At 44.9% G+C, this 14,799-nt stretch overlaps 1 protein-coding gene across 4 annotated transcripts in view; it reads left to right on the plus strand.

The window, feature by feature from the left end:
* The window catches only part of PIK3C2A (phosphatidylinositol-4-phosphate 3-kinase catalytic subunit type 2 alpha), a 252,274-nt gene that overhangs the window by 93,786 nt on the left and 143,689 nt on the right, over positions 1 to 14,799 (plus strand). For all 4 annotated transcript variants that reach the window (XM_073659041.1, XM_073659039.1, XM_073659042.1 and 1 more), the window contains one exon: positions 12,216 to 13,358. In XM_073659041.1, coding sequence (XP_073515142.1) covers positions 12,288 to 13,358 — 1,071 coding nt within the window. In that variant the 5' untranslated portion in view covers positions 12,216 to 12,287. The remainder of the gene's footprint in view (positions 1 to 12,215; positions 13,359 to 14,799) is intronic.

Here is a 14,799-nt window from a genome sequence, read left to right on the forward strand (position 1 = left end):
GCTCCAGTACTGATATAACCTCCAGACATTACATCATATGTGACTGATATCAGCCCCTCTTATAACGCTCCAGCACTGATATAACCTCCAGACATTACACCATATGTGACTGATATCAGCCCCTCTTATAACGCTCCAGTACTGATATAACCTCCAGACATTACACCATATGTGACTGATATCAGCTCCTCTTATAACGCTCTAGTACTGATATAACCCCCAGACATTACACCATATGTGACTGATATCAGCCTCTTATAACGCTCCAGTACTGATATAACCTCCAGACATTACACCATATGTGACTAATATCAGCCTCTTATAACGCTCCAGTACTGATATAACCTCCAGACATTACATCATATGTGACTGATATCAGCCCCTCTTATAACGCTCCAGTACTGATATAACCTCCAGACATTACACCATGTGTGACTGATATCAGCCTCTTATAACGCTCCAGTACTGATATAACCTCCAGACATTACACCATATGTGACTGATATCAGCCTCTCTTATAACGCTCCAGTACTGATATAACCTCCAGACATTACACCATATGTGACTGATATCAGCCTCTTATAACGCTCCAGTACTGATATAACCTCCAGACATTACACCATATGTGACTGATATCAGCCCCTCTTATAACGCTCCAGTAGTGATATAACCTCCAGACATTACATCATATGTGACTGATATCAGCTCCTCTTATAACGCTCCAGTACTGATATAACCTCCAGACATTACATCATATGTGACTGATATCAGCCCCTCTTATAACGCTCCAGTACTGATATAACCTCCAGACATTACACCATATGTGACTGATATCAGCCTCTTATAACGCTCCAGTACTGATATAACCTCCAGACATTACATCATATGTGACTGATATCAGCCTCTTATAACGCTCCAGTGCTGATATAACCTCCAGACATTACACCATATGTGACTGATATCAGCCTCTTATAACGCTCCAGTGCTGATATAACCTCCAGACATTACATCATATGTGACTGATATCAGCCTCTTATAACGCTCCAGTGCTGATATAACCTCCAGACATTACACCATATGTGACTGATATCAGCCTCTTATAACTCTCCAGTACTGATATAACCTCCAGACATTACACCATATGTGACTGATATCAGCCCCTCTTATAACGCTCCAGTACTGATATAACCTCCAGACATTACACCATATGTGACTGTTATCAGCCTCTTATAACGCTCCAGTACTGATATAACCTCCAGACATTACACCATATGTGACTGATATCAGCCTCTTATAACGCTCCAGTACGTATATAACCTCCAGACATTACATCATATGTGACTGATATCAGCTCCTCTTATAACCCTCCAGTACTGATATAACCTCCAGACATTACATCATATGTGACTGATATCAGCTCCTCTTATAACGCTCCAGTGCTGATATAACCTCCAGACATTACACCATATGTGACTGATATCGGCCTCTTATAACGCTCCAGTACTGATATAACCTCCAGACATTACACCATATGTGACTGATATCAGCCTCTTATAACCCTCCAGTACTGATATAACCTCCAGACATTGCATCATATGTGACTGATATCAGCTCCTCTTATAACGCTCCAGTACTGATATAACCTCCAGACATTACATCATATGTGACTGATATCAGCCTCTTATAACGCTCCAGTACTGATATAACCTCCAGACATTACACCATATGTGACTGATATCAGCCCCTCTTATAACGCTCCAGTACTGATATAACCTCCAGACATTACATCATATGTGACTGATATCAGCCTCTTATAACGCTCCAGTACTGATATAACCTCCAGACATTACACCATATGTGACTGATATCAGCCCCTCTTATAACGCTCCACCACTGATATGACCTCCAGACATTACATCATATGTGACTGATATCAGCTCCTCTTATAACGCTCCAGTACTGATATAACCTCCAGACATTACATCATATGTGACTGATATCAGCTCCTCTTATAACGCTCCAGTACTGATATAACCTCCAGACATTACACCATATGTGACTGATATCAGCCTCTTATAACGCTCCAGCACTGATATAACCTCAAGACATTACATCATATGTGACTGATATCAGCCTCTTATAACGCTCCAGTGCTGATATAACCTCCAGACATTACACCATATGTGACTGATATCAGCCTCTTATAAATCTCCAGTGCTGATATAACCTCCAGACATTGCACCATATGTGACTGATATCAGCCTCTTATAATGCTCCAGTACTGATATAACCTCCAGACATTACACCATATGTGACTGATATCAGCCCCTCTTATAAAGCTCCAGTACTGATATAACCTCCAGACATTACACCATATGTGACTGATATCAGCCTCTTATAACGCTCTAGTACTGATATAACCTCCAGACATTACATCATATGTGACTGATATCAGCCCCTCTTATAACGCTCCAGTACTGATATAACCTCCAGACTTTACATCATATGTGACTGATATCAGCCTCTTATAACGCTCCAATACTGATATAACCTCCAGACATTACACCATATGTGACTGATATCAGCCCCTCTTATAATGCTCCAGTACTGATATAACCTCCAGACATTACACCATATGTGACTGATATCAGCCCCTCTTATAACGCTCCAGTACTGATATAACCTCCAGACATTACATCATATGTGACTGATATCAGCCCCTCTTATAACGCTCCAGTACTGATATAACCTCCAGACATTACACCATATGTAACTGATATCAGCTTCCTCTTATAACGCTCCAGTACTGATATAACCTCCAGACATTACACCATATGTGACTGATATCAGCCCCTCTTATATCGCTCCAGTACTGATATAACCTCCAGACATTACACCATATGTGACTGATATCAGCTCCTCTTATAACGCTCCAGTACTGATATAACCTCCAGACATTACACCATGTGACTGATATCAGCCCCTCTTATAACGCTCCAGTACTGATATAACCTCCAGACATTACATCATATGTGACTGATATCAGCCCCTCTTATAACGCTCCAGTACTGATATAACTTCCAGACATTACACCATATGTGACTGATATCAGCCCCTCTTATAACGCTCCAGTACTGATATAACCTCCAGACATTACATCATATGTGACTGATATCAGCCTCTTATAACGCTCCAGTACTGATATAACCTCCAGACATTACACCATATGTGACTGATATCAACCCCTCTTATAACGCTCCAGTACTGATATAACCTCCAGACATTACACCATATGTTACTGATATCAGCCCCTCTTATAACGCTCCAGTACTGATATAACCTCCAGACATTACACCATATGTGACTAATATCAGCCCCTCTTATAACGCTCCAGTACTGATATAACCTCCAGACATTACACCATATGTGACTGATATCAGCCCCTCTTATAACGCTCCAGTACTGATATAACCTCCAGACATTACATCATATGTGACTGATATCAGCCCCTCTTATAACGCTCCAGTACTGATATAACCTCCAGACATTACACCATATGTGACTGATATCAGCCCCTCTTATAACGCTCCAGTACTGATATAACCTCCAGACATTACACCATATGTGACTGATATCAGCCTCTTATAACGCTCCAGTACTGATATAACCTCCAGACATTACATCATATGTGACTGATATCAGCCCCTCTTATAACGCTCCAGTACTGATATAACCTCCAGACATTACATCATATGTGACTGATATCAGCCTCTTATAACGCTCCAGTACTGATATAACCTCCAGACATTACACCATATGTGACTGATATCAACCCCTCTTATAACGCTCCAGTACTGATATAACCTCCAGACATTACACCATATGTGACTGATATCAGCCCCTATTATAATGCTCCAGTACTGATATAACCTCCAGACATTACATCATATGTGACTGATATCTGCCTCTTATAACGCTCCAGTACTGATATAACCTCCAGACATTACACCATATTTGACTGATATCTGCCTCTTATAACGCTCCAGTACTGATATAACCTCCAGACATTACACCATATGTGACTGATATCAGCCCCTCTTATAACACTCCAGCACTCATATAACCTCCAGACATTACACCATATGTGACTGATATCAGCCCCTCTTATAACGCTCCAGTACTGATATAACCTCCAGACATTACACCATATGTGACTGATATCAGCCTCTTATAACGCTCCAGTACTGATATAACCTCCAGACATTACATCATATGTGACTGATATCAGCCTCTTATAACGCTCCAGTACTGATATAACCTCCAGACATTACACCATATGTGACTGATATCAGCCTCTTATAACCCTCCAGTACTGATATAACCTCCAGACATTACACCATATGTGACTGATATCAGCTCCTCTTATAACGCTCCAGTACTGATATAACCTCCACACATTACATCATATGTGACTGATATCAGCCCCTCTTATAACGCTCCAGTACTGATATAACCTCCAGACATTACATCATATGTGACTGATATCAGCCTCTTATAACGCTCCAGTACTGATATAACCTCCAGACATTACACCATATGTGACTGATATCAGCCTCTTATAACACTCCGGTACTGATATAACCTCCAGACATTACACCATATGTGACTGATATCAGCCCCTCTTATAACGCTCCAGTACTGATATAACCTCCAGACATTACACCATATGTGACTGATATCAGCCTCTTATAACTCTCCAGTACTGATATAACCTCCAGACATTACACCATATGTGACTGATATCAGCTCCTCTTATAACGCTCCAGTACTGATATAACCTCCAGACATTACATCATATGTGACTGATATCAGCCTCTCTTATAAAGCTCCAGTACTGATATAACCTCCAGACATTACACCATATGTGACTGATATCAGCTCCTCTTATAACGCTCCAGTACTGATATAACCTCCAGACATTACACCATATGTGACTGATATCAGCTCCTCTTATAACGCTCCAGTACTGATATAACCTCCAGACATTACACCATATGTGACTGATATCAGCCCCTCTTATAACGCTCCAGTACTGATATAACCTCCAGACATTACATCATATGTGACTGATATCAGCCCCTCTTATAACGCTCCAGTACTGATATAACCTCCAGACATTACACCATATTTGACTGATATCTGCCTCTTATAACGCTCCAGTACTGATATAACCTCCAGACATTACACCATATGTGACTGATATCAGCCCCTCTTATAACGCTCCAGTACTGATATAACCTCCAGACATTACACCATATGTGACTGATATCAGCTCCTCTTATAACGCTCCAGCACTGATATAACCTCCAGACATTACACCATATGTGACTGATATCAGCCCCTCTTATAACGCTCCAGCACTGATATAACCTCCAGACATTACACCATATGTGACTGATATCAGCCCCTCTTATAACGCTCCAGCACTGATATAACCTCCAGACATTACACCATATGTGACTGATATCAGCCCCTCTTATAACGCTCCAGTACTGATATAACCTCCAGACATTACACCATATGTGACTGATATCAGCCCCTCTTATAACGCTCCAGTACTGATATAACCTCCAGACATTACATCATATGTGACTGATATCAGCCCCTCTTATAACGTTCCAGTACTGATATAACCTCCAGACATTACACCATATGTGACTGATATCAGCTCCTCTTATAACACTCCAGTGCTGATATAACCTCCAGACATTACATCATATGTGACTGATATCAGCCTCTTATAACGCTCCAGTACTGATATCACCTCCAGACATTACATCATATGTGACTGATATCAGCCTCTTATAACGCTCCAGTACTGATATAACCTCCAGACATTACACCATATGTGACTGATATCAGCACCTCTTATAACGCTCCAGTACTGATATAACCTCCAGACATTACACCATATGTGACTGATATCAGCCTCTTATAACGCTCCAGTACTGATATCACCTCCAGACATTACATCATATGTGACTGATATCAGCCTCTTATAACGCTCCAGTACTGATATAACCTCCAGACATTACACCATATGTGACTGATATCAGCCTCTTATAACGCTCCAGTACGTATATAACCTCCAGACATTACATCATATGTGACTGATATCAGCTCCTCTTATAACCCTCCAGTACTGATATAACCTCCAGACATTACATCATATGTGACTGATATCAGCTCCTCTTATAACGCTCCAGTGCTGATATAACCTCCAGACATTACACCATATGTGACTGATATCGGCCTCTTATAACGCTCCAGTACTGATATAACCTCCAGACATTACACCATATGTGACTGATATCAGCCTCTTATAACCCTCCAGTACTGATATAACCTCCAGACATTGCATCATATGTGACTGATATCAGCTCCTCTTATAACGCTCCAGTACTGATATAACCTCCAGACATTACATCATATGTGACTGATATCAGCCTCTTATAACGCTCCAGTACTGATATAACCTCCAGACATTACACCATATGTGACTGATATCAGCCCCTCTTATAACGCTCCAGTACTGATATAACCTCCAGACATTACATCATATGTGACTGATATCAGCCTCTTATAACGCTCCAGTACTGATATAACCTCCAGACATTACACCATATGTGACTGATATCAGCCCCTCTTATAACGCTCCACCACTGATATGACCTCCAGACATTACATCATATGTGACTGATATCAGCTCCTCTTATAACGCTCCAGTACTGATATAACCTCCAGACATTACATCATATGTGACTGATATCAGCTCCTCTTATAACGCTCCAGTACTGATATAACCTCCAGACATTACACCATATGTGACTGATATCAGCCTCTTATAACGCTCCAGCACTGATATAACCTCAAGACATTACATCATATGTGACTGATATCAGCCTCTTATAACGCTCCAGTGCTGATATAACCTCCAGACATTACACCATATGTGACTGATATCAGCCTCTTATAAATCTCCAGTGCTGATATAACCTCCAGACATTGCACCATATGTGACTGATATCAGCCTCTTATAATGCTCCAGTACTGATATAACCTCCAGACATTACACCATATGTGACTGATATCAGCCCCTCTTATAAAGCTCCAGTACTGATATAACCTCCAGACATTACACCATATGTGACTGATATCAGCCTCTTATAACGCTCTAGTACTGATATAACCTCCAGACATTACATCATATGTGACTGATATCAGCCCCTCTTATAACGCTCCAGTACTGATATAACCTCCAGACTTTACATCATATGTGACTGATATCAGCCTCTTATAACGCTCCAATACTGATATAACCTCCAGACATTACACCATATGTGACTGATATCAGCCCCTCTTATAATGCTCCAGTACTGATATAACCTCCAGACTTTACATCATATGTGACTGATATCAGCCTCTTATAACGCTCCAATACTGATATAACCTCCAGACATTACACCATATGTGACTGATATCAGCTCCTCTTATAACGCTCCAGTACTGATATAACCTCCAGACATTACACCATGTGACTGATATCAGCCCCTCTTATAACGCTCCAGTACTGATATAACCTCCAGACATTACATCATATGTGACTGATATCAGCCCCTCTTATAACGCTCCAGTACTGATATAACTTCCAGACATTACACCATATGTGACTGATATCAGCCCCTCTTATAACGCTCCAGTACTGATATAACCTCCAGACATTACATCATATGTGACTGATATCAGCCTCTTATAACGCTCCAGTACTGATATAACCTCCAGACATTACACCATATGTGACTGATATCAACCCCTCTTATAACGCTCCAGTACTGATATAACCTCCAGACATTACACCATATGTTACTGATATCAGCCCCTCTTATAACGCTCCAGTACTGATATAACCTCCAGACATTACACCATATGTGACTAATATCAGCCCCTCTTATAACGCTCCAGTACTGATATAACCTCCAGACATTACACCATATGTGACTGATATCAGCCCCTCTTATAACGCTCCAGTACTGATATAACCTCCAGACATTACATCATATGTGACTGATATCAGCCCCTCTTATAACGCTCCAGTACTGATATAACCTCCAGACATTACACCATATGTGACTGATATCAGCCCCTCTTATAACGCTCCAGTACTGATATAACCTCCAGACATTACACCATATGTGACTGATATCAGCCTCTTATAACGCTCCAGTACTGATATAACCTCCAGACATTACATCATATGTGACTGATATCAGCCCCTCTTATAACGCTCCAGTACTGATATAACCTCCAGACATTACATCATATGTGACTGATATCAGCCTCTTATAACGCTCCAGTACTGATATAACCTCCAGACATTACACCATATGTGACTGATATCAACCCCTCTTATAACGCTCCAGTACTGATATAACCTCCAGACATTACACCATATGTGACTGATATCAGCCCCTATTATAATGCTCCAGTACTGATATAACCTCCAGACATTACATCATATGTGACTGATATCTGCCTCTTATAACGCTCCAGTACTGATATAACCTCCAGACATTACACCATATTTGACTGATATCTGCCTCTTATAACGCTCCAGTACTGATATAACCTCCAGACATTACACCATATGTGACTGATATCAGCCCCTCTTATAACACTCCAGCACTCATATAACCTCCAGACATTACACCATATGTGACTGATATCAGCCCCTCTTATAACGCTCCAGTACTGATATAACCTCCAGACATTACACCATATGTGACTGATATCAGCCTCTTATAACGCTCCAGTACTGATATAACCTCCAGACATTACATCATATGTGACTGATATCAGCCTCTTATAACGCTCCAGTACTGATATAACCTCCAGACATTACACCATATGTGACTGATATCAGCCTCTTATAACCCTCCAGTACTGATATAACCTCCAGACATTACACCATATGTGACTGATATCAGCTCCTCTTATAACGCTCCAGTACTGATATAACCTCCACACATTACATCATATGTGACTGATATCAGCCCCTCTTATAACGCTCCAGTACTGATATAACCTCCAGACATTACATCATATGTGACTGATATCAGCCTCTTATAACGCTCCAGTACTGATATAACCTCCAGACATTACACCATATGTGACTGATATCAGCCTCTTATAACACTCCGGTACTGATATAACCTCCAGACATTACACCATATGTGACTGATATCAGCCCCTCTTATAACGCTCCAGTACTGATATAACCTCCAGACATTACACCATATGTGACTGATATCAGCCTCTTATAACTCTCCAGTACTGATATAACCTCCAGACATTACACCATATGTGACTGATATCAGCTCCTCTTATAACGCTCCAGTACTGATATAACCTCCAGACATTACATCATATGTGACTGATATCAGCCTCTCTTATAAAGCTCCAGTACTGATATAACCTCCAGACATTACACCATATGTGACTGATATCAGCTCCTCTTATAACGCTCCAGTACTGATATAACCTCCAGACATTACACCATATGTGACTGATATCAGCTCCTCTTATAACGCTCCAGTACTGATATAACCTCCAGACATTACACCATATGTGACTGATATCAGCCCCTCTTATAACGCTCCAGTACTGATATAACCTCCAGACATTACATCATATGTGACTGATATCAGCCCCTCTTATAACGCTCCAGTACTGATATAACCTCCAGACATTACACCATATTTGACTGATATCTGCCTCTTATAACGCTCCAGTACTGATATAACCTCCAGACATTACACCATATGTGACTGATATCAGCCCCTCTTATAACGCTCCAGTACTGATATAACCTCCAGACATTACACCATATGTGACTGATATCAGCTCCTCTTATAACGCTCCAGCACTGATATAACCTCCAGACATTACACCATATGTGACTGATATCAGCCCCTCTTATAACGCTCCAGCACTGATATAACCTCCAGACATTACACCATATGTGACTGATATCAACCCCTCTTATAACGCTCCAGTACTGATATAACCTCCAGACATTACACCATATGTGACTGATATCAACCCCTCTTATAACGCTCCAGTACTGATATAACCTCCAGACATTACACCATATGTGACTGATATCAGCCTCTTATAAAGCTCCAGTACTGATATAACCTCCAGACATTACACCATATGTGACTGATATCAGCCTCTTATAACACTCCGGTACTGATATAACCTCCAGACATTACACCATATGTGACTGATATCAGCCCCTCTTATAACGCTCCAGTACTGATATAACCTCCAGACATTACATCATATGTGACTGATATCAGCCTCTTATAACGCTCCAGTACTGATATAACCTCCAGACATTACATCATATGTGACTGATATCAGCCTCTTATAACGCTCCAGTACTGATATAACCTCCAGACATTACATCATATGTGACTGATATCAGCCCCTCTTATAACGCTCCAGTACTGATATCACCTCCAGACATTACATCATATGTGACTGATATCAGCCTCTTATAATGCTCCAGTACTGATATAACCTCCAGACATTACATCATATGTGACTGATATCAGCCCCTCTTATAACGCTCCAGTACTGATATCACCTCCAGACATTACATCATATGTGACTGATATCAGCCTCTTATAACGCTCCAGTACTGATATCACCTCCAGACATTACATCATATGTGACTGATATCAGCACCTCTTATAACGCTCCAGTACTGATATAACCTCCAGACATTACACCATATGTGACTGATATCAACCCCTCTTATAACGCTCCAGTACTGATATAACCTCCAGACATTACACCATATGTGACTGATATCAGCCCCACTTATAACGCTCCAGTACTGATATAACCTCCAGACATTACATCATATGTGACTGATATCAGCCCCTCTTATAACGCTCCAGTACGGATATAACCTCCAGACATTACACCATATGTGACTGATATCAGCCTCTTATAACGCTCCAGCACTGATATAACCTCCAGACATTACACCATATGTGACTGATATCAGCCTCTTATAACGCTCCAGTACTGATATAACCTCCAGACATTACACCATATGTGACTGATATCAGCCTCTTATAACGCTCCAGTACTGATATAACCTCCAGACATTACATCATATGTGACTGATATCAGCCTCTTATAACGCTCCAGTACTGATATAACCTCCAGACATTACACCATGTGTGACTGATATCAGCCGCTCTTATAACGCTCCAGTACTGATATAACCTCCAGACATTACATCATATGTGACTGATATCAGCCTCTTATAACGCTCCAGTAATGATATAACCTCCAGACATTACACCATATGTGACTGATATCAGCCTCTTATATACTGCGCTCGTGGCTGTGTTCCCGGTGACTCTGGTCAGGGCTGCTGGATGTCGGGTGCCATCGGCCTGTAGCCGGCCTCCTACACTGCGTCCTCGTCGACACCGTCCCCTCTTGATGTCCGATCCCTGATGCTCGTATTCTCCATGAAATCACCTACAGCAAATCCTGCGTCTGCACTTGCTAGCTCCTTAGAGACGCATGGCTAGGCTGGCGGCTGGGTGTCACCATTTCCCTGTCCTGGCTTTTTCTGATGAGGTCTTCTCTGATTGGACAGGGTGCTAGAACTGGTGACTCCCATTTGTCCTTCTGCTATTCCTCCTGGACAGCTATAAATTGACATCACATTGCACCGTACTGAGTGATTCTGCAGGATTGTCGAGGGGCACGAATTTCTTTCTTTTACTCCCTTATATAGCGCCATTAATTCCACAGCGGTTACAGACATTATCGGCGCTGTCCCCATTGGGGCTCACAATCTACATTCCCCTATCAGTCTATGGAGTGTGGGAGTAAACTGGAGAACCCGGAGGAAACCCACAAAACACGGGGAGAACATACAAACTGGAATGCTCAGAATGTGACTGATGTTCTGATGACACCGAGGGCCGGTGCCGGTGGGGTCTGATTGGGGGTCTGGTCTGATCGGCTCAGGCTTTGTCCCAGGATTGAGGACTTCCGGTGCTGGGATGATCTGCGGTGCACAATGTTCCATCCTATATCTGTAATGAGCATCTCTCTTCTTTCTCCAGATCTCCGATGTGAGGGGCGAGTAGAAGATTACTGCACGGACCCGACCCCGCGAGAAGCCCCTCGGGCACAGCATGGCCCAGATCTCCAGCAGCAATGGCTTCAGACAAAATATGTCCCCGGCCACACGCACCTCAGGAGCTAGAGATGTGGGGAAGGAGGAGGCCTTACAGATGGAGGCGGAGGCGTTGGACAAGCTGCGGAGAGAGAAGAGACCGCCGGGAGCTCAGGACGGCACCTTCATGAGAGCGCACCACAAGTCTCCAGGTGCCACCGGACCCGACCATGATCTCATGGTTTTTCCAGAAGTGGATACTAAATCCAGGGCTGAGAAGTCCTTGCAGAGCATCGATTTAGAGAAACTTCCGCTGGCTGAGTTAGAGAAAATCCTTCTAGATGACAGTTTTGAGGTGGTCCCGAAGCCCCCATCCACACCTCAAACGCATGTATTAAATCCAGTTGTGTCAACACAGTGTTTTACCAACCCATCATTTCAGCGCAGTCTGTGGACCTCGCGGCTGCCGGCACCGGTGCCTTGCTCCTTACAGCCGGCCTACGCTGCATCCTTCCCAAAACACTCCGATGCCTTTCAGAATGGCTTCCAGCCGTCGGTGCGATGCAGGGAACCGGTGTTTCTGAGTCTCCCAGCACCCGCCCCATACGCCTCCTTCCCCATGCCAGCGCATGCACCCTTCCCTATGAGAGCGACCCTGCCGGCATATCCCTCTGTTGTTCCTCCGGACATGGCAAGGTTACTTGATAAAATAGCCAGGACATCAGAATTCTTAAAAAATGATAAGTCCAACCATGAAACCCAGAGACCGCAATCCGAAACCCCAGCATTCCCTGTGGAGGGAACGGGCAAGGATGACGACATTAGCAAATTTGACTGGTTGGACTTGGATCCACTTAGTAAACCCAAGGTAGATACGGTGGAGCTCACCGCCGGCCTAGATGGCGAGACCGCTCCCACCGTGTCAGGAGATCCCTGGGACGCTGTGTTACTGGAGGAGAAGCCTGTGAAATCCACCTACTGTGAGAGGAAAGCAGGGGGCAAGTCCCCATCAGGGGCCACAGTCTCTAGGAGCCACTCGTTAATCCTGCGGTCAGCACACTGCCAGCTGTCCAGGAGTCAGAGCACAGAGGTGAGCGTAATGGCGGATTTCCATCTGGTCTTTTTTGTGATCAGGTGAGCAGAGATCTTCCCTGTGTGTAGCGTGGGGGTCGGGGGGAGCGGAGATCTTCCCTGTGTGTAGCGTGGGGGTAGGGGGCAGCGGAGATCTTCCCTGTCTGTAGCGTGGGGGTCGGGGGGAGCGGAGAGCTTCCTTGTGTGTAGTGTGGGGGTCGGGGAAGCGGAGAGCTTCCCTGTGTGTAGCGTGGGGGTCGGGGGGAGCGGAGAGCTTCCCTGTGTGTAGCGTGGGGGTCGGGGGGAGCGCAGATCTTCCCTGTGTAGTGTGGGGGTCGGGGGGAGCGCAGATCTTCCCTGTGTGTAGTGTGGGGGTCGGGGGGAGCGCAGATCTTCCCTGTGTGTAGCGTGGGGGTCGGGGGGAGCCGAGATCTTCCCTGTGTGTAGTGTGGGGGTCGGGGGGAGCGCAGATCTTCCCTGTGTGTAGTGTGGGGGTCGGGGGGAGCGGAGATCTTCCCTGTGTGTAGCGTGGGGGTCGGAGGGAGCGGAGAGCTTCCTTGTGTGTAGTGTGGGGTCGGGGGAGCGGAGAGCTTCCCTGTGTGTAGTGTGGGGGTCGGGGGGAGCGCAGATCTTCCCTGTGTGTAGCGTGGGGGTCGGGGGTGCGGAGATCTTCCCTGTGTGTAGTGTGGGGGTCGGGGGGAGCGGAGATCTTCCCTGTGAGTAGTGTGGGGGGTCGGGGGGAGCGCAGATCTTCCCTGTGAGTAGTGTGGGGGTCGGGGGGAGCGCAGATCTTCCCTGTGTGTAGCGTGGGCGTCGCGGGGAGCGGAGAGCTTCCCTGTGTGTAGTGTGGGGGTCGGGGGGAGCGGAGAGCTTCCCTGTGTGTAGTGTGGGGGTCGGGGGGAGCGGAGATCTTCCCTGTGTGTAGCGTGGGGGTCGGGGGGAGCGGAGAGCTTCCCTGTGTGTATTGTGGGGGTCGGGGGTGCGGAGAGCTGCTTCCCTGTGTGTATTGTGGGAGTCGGGGGAGCGGAGATCTTCCCTGTGTGTAGCGTGGGGGTCAGGGGAGCGGAGATCTTCCCTGTGTGTAGCGTGGGGATCGGGGGAGCGGAGAGCTTCCCTGTGTGTAGTGTGGGGGTCGGGGGGAGCGGAGATCTTCCCTGTGTGTAGCGTGGGGGTCGGGGGGAGCGGAGATCTTCCCTGTGTGTAGCGTGGGGGTCGGGGGGAGCGGAGATCTTCCCTGTGTGTAGCGTGGGGGTCGGGGGGAGCGGAGAACTTACATGTGTGTAGCGTGGGGGTCGGGGGGAGCGGAGAACTTACCTGTGTGTAGCGTGGGGGTCGGGGGGAGCGGAGAGCTTCCCTGTGTGTAGCGTGGGGGTCGGGGGGAGCGGAGAGCTTCCCTGTGTGTAGCGTGGGGGTCGGGGGAGCGGAGAGCTTCCCTGTGTGTATTGTGGGGGTCGGGGGAG

This window comes from Phyllobates terribilis, unplaced genomic scaffold (assembly GCF_046119375.1).
Source record: "Phyllobates terribilis strain yellow unplaced genomic scaffold, ASM4611937v1 Scaffold_13__5_contigs__length_258822181, whole genome shotgun sequence".
Lineage (NCBI taxonomy): Eukaryota > Metazoa > Chordata > Amphibia > Anura > Dendrobatidae > Phyllobates > Phyllobates terribilis.